The sequence below is a fragment of the Chelonoidis abingdonii genome, chromosome 3 (genome assembly GCF_003597395.2).
Source record: "Chelonoidis abingdonii isolate Lonesome George chromosome 3, CheloAbing_2.0, whole genome shotgun sequence".
In the NCBI taxonomy this organism is placed as follows: Eukaryota; Metazoa; Chordata; order Testudines; family Testudinidae; genus Chelonoidis; species Chelonoidis abingdonii.
The window spans coordinates 80,907,583-80,922,883 of record NC_133771.1 but is presented as its reverse complement, the minus strand read 5'-3'; the positions used below and the strand labels follow the sequence as shown (position 1 = coordinate 80,922,883).

Genomic DNA, 15,301 nt, shown 5'->3' with positions numbered 1-15,301 from the left:
CTGGGAGAGCAGCAATAGTGGAAACTCACCAACCTAGCAGCAGTTAGAAGTCTCTGGAGATAAAATGTCTTAGTCTCCTCAGAGCAGCCAAGTGGCTCCAAGTGAGGGAAGACATAGAAAACTCCTTCTTCCTTTCCAGATGTTTGAGGGAGATGTACCTTCAGTTTTATCAGACAGCTACTAGACAAAGGATAATATAGAGGGCCTATATAGGCTCTGAGGACATCATGCTAATATAAATCCTAGCATCCTTCGTCTTCCTTCCAGCGGTGGATTTCAGGAAGCTGAGCTCACATGAACATGCTCCCTGGGGCCTAGTTGGTGAAGTCTACCCATCCCCACACTCTCATCTTTTGTATCTTGTCTCTAGTAAGTTTAAATCCTCCAGCCAATGTGTGTGTGTGTTCCTGGTTTAGTCACTTCTTCTAGACATAATGTTCTTCTACATTAGCGCCCTCAAAATTGGCTGGGTTCCAAAGCTATTAAAAGGAAGATTTCAGTGAGCTTTTATATCAATAATTTATGCTGAAATTACTGTCAGTCTTTGGGCTGCTACTGTGCCTCACTGTGATTGGAGCTAATAGCTATTACCGGGATTTCATATTTTCATTTAACATTAAGAAACCATCTGGAACTTTTATTTCATGCTAACACATAATGCCACAGTTGTGCTCAATATACTCAGCAGCTTTATCTTGCTATAATGAGAGAGAAATGCACATGCGCTGAATCAAATTATACCTTCACATTTGTAATATTTGTGCATTTCTGCTGAAATCATATTTTCATAGAATTTAATATCAGATATAGTCTGACCTCCTGAGTAACACAGGCCAAAGATCCTCACATAGTCATCTCTGCATCAAACCCATAGCTTGTTTCACCTATAGTCTATCTTTTCATAACATATTCAGTCTTGACTTAAAGTGGAAAGGGAAGGAGAATCCATCACACCTTGAGATTAGTTGTTCCAGTGGTTAATTACCAAAATGTGTGCCTTATTTCCAGGCTATATTTGTCTAGCTTCATCTTCCAGCCATTGAATCTTGTTATGCTTTCTTCTGCTAAACCAGAAAGTCCCCAGCTGTCAAAAATCTCTTTCCCATGTAGGAACTTGTAAACCATGATCAAGTCACCACCTATCCTTCTTGTCAATAAACTAGATTAAAGAAGCTCAATCTCTCACTATAAGGCATGTTTTTCATACCTCAGGTCATTTTTGTAGCCCTTTCCTGATCCCTCTCCAATCTGTCAATTTCCTTTCTGAAATGTGGACACCAGAACCAGACACAATATTCCAGCAACAGTCTCACTAAAGCCACATACAGAGGTAATACTCCCTCCCTACTTCTACTTGATATTCTCCTGTTTATAGATGCAAGGACTGCATCTGTCTTTCAGCTACAGCAGGGGTCGGCAACGTCTGGCATGTGGCTCACCAGGGTAAGCACCCTGGCGGGCTGGGCCAGTTTGTTTACCTGCCGCATCAGCAGGTTTGGCCGATTGCAGCTCCCACTGGCCGCGGTTCACTGCTCCAGGCCAATGGGGGCAGCAGGAAGCGGTACGAGCTGATGGATGTGCTGGTCGTGGCTTCCCGCCGACCCCATGGACTGCAGCAGCAAACCGCGGCCACTGGGAGCCACAATCAGTCGAACCTGCCGACGCGGCAGATAAACAAACTGGCCCGGCCCAGCAGGGTGCTTACCCTGGCGAAGCCACATGCCAGACATTGCCGACCCCTGAGCTACAGCATCCCACTATAAACTCCTGTTCAACTGGTTATCTACTGTGACCTCGGACTCCTTTTCAGAGACTGCTTTTCATGATACAATCACCATTTTTAAGTGTGACCTACATACTTTTAGATATATGATCTTGCATTTGCTGCGTTAAAACTGATGCTGTTCAAATGCACCCACCCTACCAAGTGATCTAGATCAATTTGTAAAATTGACCCATCCCCATTATCATTTATCACTCCATCAATTTTGTGTAATCTGCAAATTTTACCAGCAATAATTTTATATTTTCTTCCAGATCATTGATAAAAATATTGAATAGCATTGGACTGAGAATAGAGCCTTCTGGGACCCCACTAGAACCATTACCATTGGGTGATTCCCATGTACAGTTACTTTTTTAAATTTATTAATCCATTTATTATAAGCTATGTCGATTCCATATAGTGCTATTATAATCCAACACAACAACCTTTAACAATTAAACTTGTATTCTCATCAAAAATAATTTCAAGTTTATTTGACACGACCTATTTCCCATAAAATCACATTGATTACAATTAATTATGTTACCATGTTTTAACTATTTACTGATTATATCCAACACCTGCCTTTCTATGATTTTGTCCAGGATTAATGTCAGGCTAACAACCCTATAGTTTCTTGGTTCATCCTATTTACCCTTTTTAAATATTGGCACAGCACTAGCTTTATTCCAGTCCTCTGGAACTTCACCAGTGTTCCAAGATTTTATTAAAACTCAATATTAAATATTCAAAGACTTCCTTGGCCAATTCTTTTAATACTCATGGATGCAGGTCCTCTGATACTGCAGATTTAAAAAAAAAAGGTTTAACTTGTATAGTTCCTGTTTAACATCTTCCCTAGTTACTGATGGTATAGAAACCATTTCACAATCAGTGTAAGACAGGGATGAGCAACCTTTGGCATGTGGCCTGTCAGGGAAATCTGCTGGCAGGCTGGGATGGTTTGTTTACAAATCGCAGCTCCCACTGTCCACGGTTTGCCGTTCCAGGCCAATGGGGGCTGCGCGAAGTGGCGCGAGACGAGGGATGTGCTGGCCACCGCTTCCCACAGCCCCTATTGGCCTGGAACAGCGAACCACGGCCAGTGGGAGCTGCAATCAGCTGAACCTGTGGACGCTGAAGGTAAACAAACCGTCCCAGCCCGCCAGAGGATTTCCCTGATGCGCTGCATGCCAAACGTTGCCAATCCCTGCTGTAAGATATGAATAAATCATCTGCTTCTTTCCAAATACAAAACAGAAAAAAAAATATTGAATACTTCTAACTTTTCTACCTCATGATTGATAATGTTACCATCCTTTTCTTCTCCTAGGCCTATACCATTGCTAGGATTTCATTTGTTTCTAATTCAGTAAATAAAGTCTTCATATTGTACTCAACCCTAGTGGCACAGAATTTTTATTTATCCCTTCAGCTTCTCCAAAGTCCAATTTGTACTCATCGCTACCAGCTTCTCTGTTTTTCCATTAGTTATAAAAAAACTCAAAATATTGCTTCTTTCACCTCCAGTCTTAACCATTATGGTTTTTAAACCAAAGAAGCCTTCTTCTCTGATTGTGTTTTGGGGCAAACTATAAAGCATTCTTAAACAATCACTATTTATCATTTATATATTTCCTCCCACTCAGTTTTGATCATGATTGTTTTCAACTTTGGGAAACTGGCCCTCACAGATCAGGGGCGGCTCCAGGACCCAGCACGCCAAGCTCGTGCTTGGGGCGGCAAGCCATGGGGAGCGCTCTGCCAGTGCCGCAAGGGTGGCAGGCAGGCTGCCCTCGAAGGCTTGCCTGCAGAGGGTCCGCTGGTCTTGCGGCTTCGGCGGGCCTCCCTCAGGCAAGTTGCCAAGGGCAGCCTGCCTGCCATGCTTGAGGCGGCAAAATGCCTATAGCTGCCCCTGTCACAGATCAACAAGTATATATATTCTACCATATGGGACCATATTCTGTTAGCTCATAATGAATTAAATTAGATTATGATCATTTCCACCTAGTCAACCATCAGTTTTGTCAAGGAGGTTCTGTTGGTGTAAGATTCTGGTGTAAGGCTCTGTTACACTTTGTTTTCTATGCCACACACATCTGAGTACTAAAATTTCTTCCTTATATACTCAACTGCAACCAACAGCGCATGTGTCAAGGAAACTCTTATTTCCACAAGGAAGAAGCTAATGGATATTGGATTAATCAAATGAGAATGTGGAGTTTTCATTTAACCCCTCCATCTGAGCTCCATATTTCCTCTTTGGTAGTGCTAGTGCGACATCAATGAGGAGTTCTAATGCTGTGTATTTAAAACTATACTCCACTTTCCAAGCCCCTTTCCTTTCATAAGTCTTTCAGCGTCAAGTATCCAAACTGTGTGAATTTCTAAACTGCTTTTAAGTTGAGCTCCTCAGTATCATGTATACAATGCCACTAATTAACTGATAATATTTAGATAAAACAGCAACAAATGATCACAAAAATGTTAGGAAGAGTTTGACTGATGCTCTCAACAGAGTCTTTGCCTTCTACATGTATATTCACTGCAAAATACTTTGTCTCTAGATCAGTGCTTAATTTGTAATGAAAGAGGTGCAAGGCTCTTTCATAACAGATGCAGCAAGCCCAGAGGTGCTGGGGCTATGAACTGCTAAGCCTAGAGTTGCCAGGGCTCAGCCCTAGCAAGCCCCGGCACAAATAAAGCACTGCTTTAGATACAGTGTTGTAAATCCACATTGACTCCAATAAATGTATTTACACCAGTGTAACTGAGAGCAGAATTTTACCCTAAATTTAACAACCGAGTCCTGTGCTCTTTCACTTTCCTTGTTCACCGTTGCTGAAGTGGTAGAATTCAATAAAGATGTACCAGAAGCACTACAGTATTGTGTTTTCTGAGGCTATGTTTCTGTTGTGTGCAGTCAAGTCTAGTACATTTCAAACTTCTATGTGCCACTGAAGAGAAAGCATTTCCATGCAAGAAATGCTGCCATTGCTCTACTGACTGTAAATATTCTTTTGTTCTTGGAGGCAACATAAAGGCAGACACAAGAAAATAAAGGAAGGCATGTGAGAAGGATCAGAATCAAAACAGGATACATATTCAAACAGAGGAACAACACAGAGAAGATGAGAAAGGTAAGTGTGTATAGAAACAATAAAAGCAACATATATCAGGGAAAATATGCAGAGAACAGATAGGAGGAGACCAAAAAAAAGCAAGAAGAAGAAATAGTGTCTAGAGGAGAAAGGAAGGTGTCATGGAGAATCTTTGTAAATAAAGAAAAAAAGTTAAGGACAGACAGAGAAAAATGATGCTGGAAACTGGAGTCACAGACACTGCTAGGTAGAAACTGGCTCCTAATATTTTAGAGTTAAGCCTTCCAATCTGAAGGAGTATAAAATCAAAGTCTTCTGCCAGACAAAAAAGAGAAAAAAGAAGTCCTAGAGTGTTTTCTGGTAATGCAATAAATAACTTGTGTCATCTTTATGTCCTAAGACTTTAATCATTTTGGTACTTTAAAAATCTCATTTTTAAACTTTTTCTACACATATTTTCTGTCAAAGGCCTGGTCTACTCTGGGGTGGGGGGGATTGATCTAAGATACGCAACTTCATTTACGAGAATAGTGTAGCTGAGGTTGAAGTATCTTAGATCGACTTAGACTGACTTACTTTGCATCTGGCGCAGGATCAATGGCCACCGCTCCCCCGTCGACCCCACTCCTGCCTCTCGCCCTGGTGGAGTTCCGGAGTCGACGGGGAGCATGTTTGGGGATCGATCACTACCCGCCAATCCCTCAGGTAGTGTAGACATACCCATAAAAGAAGCTGTAATGGATTAGTTACTTCCATCAATTTTATAGAATCATAGACTTTAAGGTCAGAAGGGACCATTGTGATTGTCTAGTCTGACCTGCATAACATAAGCCACAGAATCTCACCCACCCACTCCTGTAATAAACCCCTAACCTATGTCTGAGCTATTGAAGTCCTCAAATCAGGGTTTAAATACTTCAAGGTGCAGAGAATCCTACAGCAAGTGACCTGTGCCCCACACTGCAGAAGAAGGCAAAAAAAAAAAACAGGGCATCTGCCAATCTGCCCTGGAGGAAAATTCCTTCCCAACCTTAAATATGGTGATCAGCTGAACCCTGAGTATGTGGGCAAGACTCACCAGCCAGACACCCAAGAAAGAATTCTCTGTAGTAATTCAGATCCCACCCCATCTAACATCCCATCACAGGCCATTGGGCATATTTACCACTAATAATGAAAGATCTATTAATTGCCAAAATTAGGCTATTCCATCATACCATCCACTCCATAAACTTATCAAGCTTAATCGTGAAGCCAGATATGTCTTTTGCCCCCACTACTCCCCTTGGAAGGCTGTTCCAGAACTTTCACTCCTCTGATGGTTAGAAACCTTCATCTAATTTCAAGTCTAAATTTCCTGATGGCCAGTTTATATCCATATGTTCTTGTGTCCACATTGGTACTGAGCTTAAATAATTCCTCTCCCTCCCTGGTATTTATCCCTCTGATATATTTATAAAGTGCAATCATATCTCCCCTCAGCCTTCTTTTGGTTAGGCTAAACAAGCCAAGCTCTTTCAGTCTCCTTTCATAAGACAGATTTTCCATTCCTTGGATCAACCTAGCAGCCCTTCTCTGTATCCGTTCCAGTTTGAATTCATCCTTCTTAAACATGGGATACCAGAACTACTCACAGTATTCCAGATGAGGTCTCCCCAGTGCCTTGTATAATGGTACTAACACCTCCTTATCTCTACTGGAAATACCCTGCCTAATGCATTCCAAGGCCACATTAGCTTTTTTCACAGCCACATCACATTGGTGACTCATAGTCATCCTGTAATCAACCAGTACTCCAAGGTCCTTCTCCTCCTCTGTTACTTCCAACTGATGCATCCCTAGCTTATAACAAAAATTCTTGTTATTGATCCCTAAATGCATCACCTTGCACTTTTCACTATTAAATTTCATCCTATTACTAATACTCCAGTTTACAAGGTCATCCAGATCTTCCTGTAAGACATCCCCATCCTTCTCTGTATTGGCAATACCTCCCACATTTGTGTCATCCGCAAACTTTATTAACGCATTCCCATTTTTCCTCAGATCCTTTTGAAAAAAAAATATTCCATGGAAATTATCCTGAACCTTCCTAACCCAACCTCTGAGACAACAAGATTACAAAGTCCTCAGTCACTGAAACTTAATCAATTCTTATTTTCCAGGTGAAAGTTGAAAGTGAGAATACAGAAAGTATGTACAGTAAAAGCTTTTTTATCTGTCATGTGTGCTGCCTCCGCCCACAGGCACCAGGCCCGCAGCTCCCATAGGCCGTGGTTCCCAGCCAATGGGAGCTGCAGAGCCAGTGCTCGGAGCAGAGTGGAGGAAGCATGCAGAGCCACCTAACCGCGTCTCTGCCTAGGAGCAGCAGGGACAGGTCACTGTTTGCGATGAGCTGCCCAAGGTAAAGAAAGCTTTTACTGTACTTACTTATATACGTATCACTACCATAAGATTAGATAATGATTTCTTAGCTCTTTCAGCAGAATAAATGGTGAAACTTTTACTCTATGCAGCTGAATAAAGGGATGTAACGGTGTCTTTAACTAACCCTTGGCACTGCCCAGATCTCTGGCCACTCATAGACTCATAGACTCTTAGGTCAGAAGGGACCAATATGATCATCTAGTCTGACCTCCTGCACAAAGCAGGCCACAGAACCCTACCCATACACTTTTATAACAACCCCTAACACATGACTGAGTTATTGAAGTCCTCAAAATTGTGGTTTGAAGACCTCAAGCTGCAGAGAATCCACCAGCAAGCGACCCATGCCCCATGCCACGCTGGCAGAGAAGGCGAAAAACTCCAGGGTCCTGCCAATCCTGGAGGAAATTCTTCCCACCAATAATGGCATCAGAATCTTGGAGCATGTGGGCAAGACTTACCTAGCGACCGCACGGAGATTTCTCTGCAGTAACTCAGATCCGTCCTATCCAACACTCACGACGTTGAGCAGACTATTGCTATAATCAAGATCAATTGCCCAATTAACTTATCCCTCATTATATCACCTCCATATACTTATTAAGTTAGTCGTGAGCCAGATAAGTCTTGGTCCCCACTAGTCCTCCGGAGGCTGTTCAGACTTCATCCTAAGTTGAACTCGTCCTGATTTTAAGTCTATGCTTCTATTGTTGTACCATCTTTGGTTTGTGCTAATTGTTAACTTAAATATTATTCTCGCTCTAACGTTATCTTCCTGATATATTTATATATAGCAGGTGAGTTCTTTTGGCCTAACGTTAATCCCCTGATATATTTATATAGAGCAAGCATATCCCCCGCTAGCCTTCTTTTGGCAGGCTAAACAAGCCAAGCTCTTTGAGTCTCCTTTCATAAGGCAGGTTTTCCATTCCTCGGATCATCCAGTAGCGCCGTCCTGAAAAAACTGTTCCAGTTTTGAATTCTTCCTTCTTAAACATGGGACACCAGAACTCCACACAATATTCCAGGTGGGGTCTCACCAGCGCCTTATAAAACGTACTAACACCTCCTTATCCTTGCTGGAAAATACCTCGCCTGATGGACCCTAAACGCATTTGCTTTTTTAACGGCCATATCGCATTGGCAGCTCATAACATCCTGCTATCAACCAATACCCCAAGGTCCTTCTCCTCCTCTGTTGCTTCCAACTGATGCGTCCCAATGTATATCTTAAAATTCTTCTTATTAATCCCTAAGTGCATGACCTTGCACTTTTCACTATTATATTTTCATCCTATTATTACTCCAGTTTACAAGGTGGTCCAGATCTTCCTGTATAGCATCCGGTCTTTCTCCGTCTTAGCAATACCCCCAGCTTTGTGTCATCCGCAAACTTATTAGCACATTCCCGCTCTTTTGTGCCAAGGTCAGTAATATAAAGGTTAAATAAGATTGGTCCCAAAACCGATCCTTGAGAGACTCCACTAGTAACTCCTTCCAGCCTGACAGTTCACCCTTCAGTACACCCACTGGATCTCCCCTTTAACCAGTTCCTTATCCACCTTACAACTTTCATATTCATTCCATCTTTTTCCAATTTAAACTAACAGTTTCCCATGCGGAAGCGTGTCAAACGCCTTACTGAAATCGAGGTAAATTAGATCTACCGCATTTCCTTTGTCTAAGTAATTCCGTCACCTTCTCAAAGAAGGAGATCAGGTTGGTTTGGCACGATCTACCCTTAGTAAATCCATGTTGCAATTCGTACCCAATTACCATTGACCTCAATGTCTTAACTACTTTCTCCTTTAAAATTTTTCCAAGACCTTACATACTACAGACGTCAAGCTAACAGGCCTATAGTTACCCGGATCATTTTTTTTCCCTTTCTTGAAGATAGGAACTACGTTAGCAATTCCCAGTTGTACGGTACAACCCCGAGTTTACCGATCGATTAAAAATCTCGCTAATGGGCTCGCAATTTCATGCGCCAGTTCCTTTAATGTCCTTGGATGGAGATTTGTCCGGCCCTCCGATTTTGTCCCATTAAGCTGTTCAAGTTTGCCTCTACCTCAGATGCGGTAATATCCACCTCCATATCCTCATTCCCATTATCATCCCTCCATCATCCTAAACCCTCACTAGTCTTATTAAAGACTGAGGCAAAGTACTTTATTTAGATATTGCGCCATGCCTAGGTTATCCTTAACCTCCATTCCATCCTCAGTGTATAGTGGGCCCACTTCTTCTTTTTTGTTTTCTTCTTATTTATGTGCTGTAGAACCTTTTACTATTGGTTTTAATTCCCTTTGCAAGGTCCAGTTCTACATGGCTTTTAGCCTTCCTCACTTTATCCCTACATGTTCTGACCTCACTAATGGTAGCTTCCCTTGTAATCCCACCTTTCTTCCACTCCCTGTAAGCTTTCTGCTTTTTCCTAATACCCCTCTCTGAGATGCTTGCTCATCCAGCTTGGCCTACAACTCCTGCCCATGGTTTTTTTTTTCCCCTTTCTTGGGATGCAGGCTTCCGACAGTTTCCGCAGCTGCGACTTAAAGTAATTCCAGGCCTCCTCTGCATTTAAATCCACAAGTTCCTCCATCCAAGTCCAATCCACTTCCCTAACTAATTTCCTTAACTCTTTAAAATTAGCCCTCGAGAAGTCGAAAACCCTAATCCCAGATCTACGTTTGTTTATCCTTCCATCTAGTTTGAATTGAATCAGCTCATGATCACTCGAACCAAGGTTGTCCCCTACCACCATTTCTTCTACGAGGTCCTCACTGCTCACCAAAACCAAATCTAAAATGGCATCCCCTCTCGTCGGTACTTCACTCCCTCAGTCTCAGAGTAATACAAGAAAGCCTCAGGGCTCTTCTACGTTATAGTGGCATGTTAATGTAGGACAGATACATTATAATTACAATTATAGTGGCTGTTAAGTGATAATTATGCTAGCTAAGGAACTCCAGAGTATGATGTATTTTCCAGGCCTGGAGTATGTCCCTGCACTGAGGAGCCATAGGAACCTCTTGTGCTGTCAAATCTGAAGGTCCATAGCCCAGGCTATGATCTGGCCCAGGATATGTACTTAATGCTAATTTGTGCCAACCTAGTTAATTTGTGGAGCAGAGGAAGTGGCATTTCTTCTATCTCTAATCAGGCTTCAATTTAGCTAAAAATTAGCACATCATATTGTCTGTTGAATCACCGTAGTCCATGGGTCAGCAACCTCTGGCACACGGCTTGCCAGGGTGTGCCGGACCAGTTTGTTTACCTGCCGTGTCAGCAGGTTCAGTCGATCATGGCTTTCCAGGCCAATGAGAGCAGTGAGAAACTGTGGCCAACACATCCCTTGGCCCACGCCACTTTCCGCAGCCCCCATTGGCCTGGAGCAGCAAACCGCAGCCAGTGGGAGCCACGATCGGCCGAACCTGCCAAAGCAGCAGGTAAACAAACTGGCCTGGTCTGCCAGGGTGCCAGAGGTTGCCAACCCCTGTCCTTGTCACAAGGCAGAGGACGAGGAGACATATGAATCTGAGCTAGTCAAAATTCAATTTGAAAGGTTCTCAGAAATGCAATGTCCACAAGATTTGCCCAGCCTAGCTGTGACACTGATGACTGCAGTATCAGCATCTAGATATCTGAAGTTAGACAGACAGATATGTAATTAACTATGATAAAATTATTGACCTGATCCTGAAATCCCTATTCAAGCAAAACTCACACTCAGCTCCAGCAACGGGAGATTCGCCTGAGCAATTCGCCTCACATCAGTATTCTTGACTTCATTACAATGCACTCAGCATTCTGAGGAAAAATCATCAGAAAAATCTAAGCAGACCCAAAGCCCTGCTTTTTTATTTTCAGGAGAAAATTTCAAAAAATGGAAACTGCCTTTTTTACTTTCATGAGAAAGATTATGTATGAACAAGAAGTTTCTTTTGCTCTCTTGCAAACACACAAAAATGTAATTTTTCTCAACGGATTTAATTGCAGTGAGAATCATCTCACATATTATCTGTCTGTTCCAGCAGGCTTGATTCAAGGTCTTTTTACTTTCAGAATCATGTTTCAGCATTTTTTCCAATCAGAACATAAAGGGCCTACCTTGAAGAAAGTCATGGTTGCTCCATCTTCCACTGCACCATACTCTATCTTTGTCTGCTTGGCTAAATCATCAGCTGAATCAATGGGAGATTCCATGCGCTCCACTGTCAGAAAGGCGGCTAGGTTAGCAGTATACGAGGAAATGATGATAAGTGTGAAAAACCACCAAATGCCTCCCACTATCCTGGTGGAGAGGGCTTTGGGCATAAGCTCAGAACCTAATGGAAATTAGGGGAGAAAGGTGAAACCAATGCACAGAAAACAATCCACAAGTGTTCGGCACTTTTTTGTCACAGTGTTGAGAACAGAATCACTGCACAAAAAATCTTTAAGCTATACGCTTACATATTGCTTGTACAAACAAACACAACTGAAATGGAAAATAAGGACTGATTACACTTACAAGACAGATTTGGGGACTGTGGGAAACAAAATATAGTAATGGGAGACTCAAAGCGCAGTTTTGGCATGAGATAATGTGCAACCCTGTTTTTAATTTGTTTGTTTGTTTCATGACAATAGAAAACAACAAGGAAAAGCAGTAATTCGAACTGGATTGTCAAAAGCAGCTTTATAGTAAAAAAAACCTCACAGCAGGCTTGAGCCTCTAAGTTAATAATAATACTTACTATAGCCTGTCTACTGTGCTTTTTCTTCAAAGCATTTAAAGATTAATTAACCAGGTCATAAAAAACTTTTTTTGATGAAAGAAAAATATGTTGTTGCTGAAAAAAGCAAATACAAAGCAGAGTATTTCAACTCCCAAAAACTATAAGAACCTTGACTTCTGCCACTTCTATTGTAATAAAGTCTGGTTTAACAATTTCTCAGATAAAAGAAAACATCTCCCATCTCTATAATTAGCCCACAATTTCAGATAAACATGGGTGGCTGTGCCACACATTTAACTTGATATTGCAGCAATGACAATATTAGACTGTTATGCATAAAGTAGATAAAGATAGATTATAATGCATTGCTGGAGTTGCCTGTTCATGGCACTAAAGAATGGAGGGGGTGCCACACACTGTATGGTAATTTGCATAATTATTAATGCAAATTTAGAGCCTAATGAGACAATTTGTAGCACATGACCTCCTCTTGTGCTTAATTATTACGAATAGGGAAAAATGGAATTTAGTTTACTTAATTTGCATCAGAAATATAATTGTAAACTGACGTATGGATTTTTCCCCATTAAATTATAGCTAATAATCATAAGGTAAACATTTCACATTTTGCCATAAATAAAATGTATAAAAAAATGTTGAGAAGTATATATGCATTTTTAAAGAAATAGTTTAGCAGTATTGATATATATCATTGAAATAAAGTATTAGGGTTTTTTTAGTCAATTAACTGATTTTTATTACTAATTGGGTAAAATGAATGAAGGCAAGATGGACTATTTTATTCCTGATCAATTACGTTGTTTATATTACATAAATTGTAACTGGTCCAGCAAGGTAACACATCTTCAGATAAATGCAGGTTATGTCAATCTTTCAACATCAATGCAACAAAAAAGAAAAAGGAAAGTGGTATCATGACTGGACTATTTGATCCAAAACAGTCCATCTTACCCTGCAGTTCATCTTACCCTTGCTGTTTCAAACAAAAAAAGGTGACAGACTTGGACATGATAGCCAACTCCAGCACCAGACTCTGCCTAGAACTCAAGGAAAAAAGTAGAAAAGTACCTTTCTGATGTAGTCGCTCCTAGGCCCTGTCAGTCAGACACTTAGACACCATAACACTACTATATTTCCTAATAAGCCCACCATCTTCAACATACTTATTATTTTAATTAAAAATCAACACTAGTAGAGTGAAACAAGACTGGGAAGAAAAGAACAGTGGAAACGTTTGCCACAGTTGCCCCAATAACCACAAGTTCGTATCTTACCCAGGGACTTAAACAGAATGCCACCTAGGCCTGTGAAACAGAGCCTGGTTAGGTGCTGACTGTCATGTACCCAAGGTAACGTCATGTCCAGCACTATATCCCACAGTTTCCTGGGGGCTAGAGGCGTCAGCAAAAAATGGATGAGTTTCCTCTATCATGTATCCTCCTCCAGCATTAAAGGAAAGTGTTGTAAAGACATTAATCAATATTGAAGTGGCATTTAAATATTGATTAATGTGTGTACTAACTGGCCACAATTGATATTATATGTATTTATGGGAAATTATTATAACTAACTAGAACTAAGCACAATTTGTGTTTGCGTCAAAACTTACTGTTGTGTCACATTAGGGCTGCGAGGCAAACTGAAAAAAGCAATAATCAAAGATAGGACTGACCCTTCACCCATAACATGGTCCATCATTAAGTTATTGTCGCATATATGGTGCAAAAGGCAAAATGGTGTAAGGGAAGGATGCCATATCAACCTTAACTAGAAGTATATTTGCTGTTTGTGGCCTATGACACAATCTTAATAGTATTGGAAATTAGCAGCCATGCATTCATATGAACCTTGATGATCCATTGGGGAATTCTGATGTAAGCCCCCCAGATTTGGTTTATTCATCCAGGGTATCTGCCTTTCTATTGGCCAGGTTAGTGACTCTGTTCCATTTTCTTTCAAGATGTGGATTCAAAGTTAATACTGTTCTGATGAACATTAATTTGAGAGGTTTCTGTCTGAAAACCCATGCTTTGCCCCAACTCTATCCCTTATAGAGATGGCCATGTCCCGGCCCCCAAATTTTGTTGCACCCAAGATATGCAACGCTCATGCATGGCTCTATCAATATTGTGGAGAAAGACAAATGCCATATAGACCTCCTTTCTACTCCTTCTATGTGTTTTGGCCCAGTTTTACACAATACGCATATCTTTGCCATCAGCATAGAAAAGAGGGGAGCACTAGGCGCTAATGCCCTGATCTTGCACCCCTAGAAATCAGTGGGAGTGTTCCCACTGGCATCAGGGAGCACAGAATCAGACCCCAAATGAAGCTTATGAGAACATAAATAATTTTGGGAGTTGTTTTTGTTTGTTTGTTTTGTTTTGTTTTTTAAATGACTGTTGATCTGGAAATCTCACTGGTAAATATCACTATATAGTGCTTTTGAAACTACTGTAGTCTATTAGGTAGCCATTCATTAAGGGCTGTGGTTTTAAGTATTTAGGTTGTGTGATTATTTAGAATATATTTGAGTTATCTGTTTGATGTTGTCCACTTACGAAACACATAGTTGCATTATTATTTCTTGTTTGTCACTTCCAGCGTGTCTTTTCACTCACTGGTTGATGTTTTCCTGAATATGGTATTGAGATTTTTACTGAGACATTACAGACTTTTAAAAAGAAAGATTATTGACTCGAAAGATGACAGATCCTTTGTAATATCTACTTAAGGCTGTTATAACTTATTTGGTGACTTAAAAAGAGATGTTTCAGAGTAGCAGCTGTGTTAGTCTGTATACGCAAAAAGAACAGGAGTACTTGTGGCCATAGGCGCCAACTTTCTTGATGCCAGTGAGTGCCTGTACCCCCACCCCTTTCCCTGCCCCTGTCCTGATTCCACCCCATCCCTGCCCCTGGCCCCACCCCCATTCCAACCCCACCCTNCCTCAAAGTCCCCACCCTAACTCCACCCCCTCCCTGCCCCTATTGGACCCCTTCCCCAAATCCTCACTCCGGTCCCACCTAGAGTGACCAGATGTCCCGATTTTATAAGGACAGTCCCAATTTTTGGGTCTTTTTCTTATATAGGCTCCTATTGCCCCCCACCCCCATCCCAATTTTTCACACTTGCTGTCTGATCACCCTAATCCCACCTCTTCCCCCAGCATGCCGCGTTCCCTGTCCTCCCCACTCCCTCCCTGCCCGGCAAATCAGCTGTGTCATGGTGCAAGCGCTGGGAGGGAGGAGGAAGAAGCAGGACAC

The 15,301-nt window shown here is 41.5% G+C and overlaps 1 protein-coding gene across 1 annotated transcript in view; it reads right to left on the bottom strand.

The window, feature by feature from the left end:
• GRIK2 (glutamate ionotropic receptor kainate type subunit 2) overlaps positions 1-15,301 on the bottom strand; it is a 600,313-nt gene that overhangs the window by 107,294 nt on the left and 477,718 nt on the right. The window contains exon 15 of the mRNA XM_032799954.2: positions 11,404-11,621. Within this exon, the coding sequence (XP_032655845.1) occupies positions 11,404-11,621 (218 nt within the window). The remainder of the gene's footprint in view (positions 1-11,403; positions 11,622-15,301) is intronic.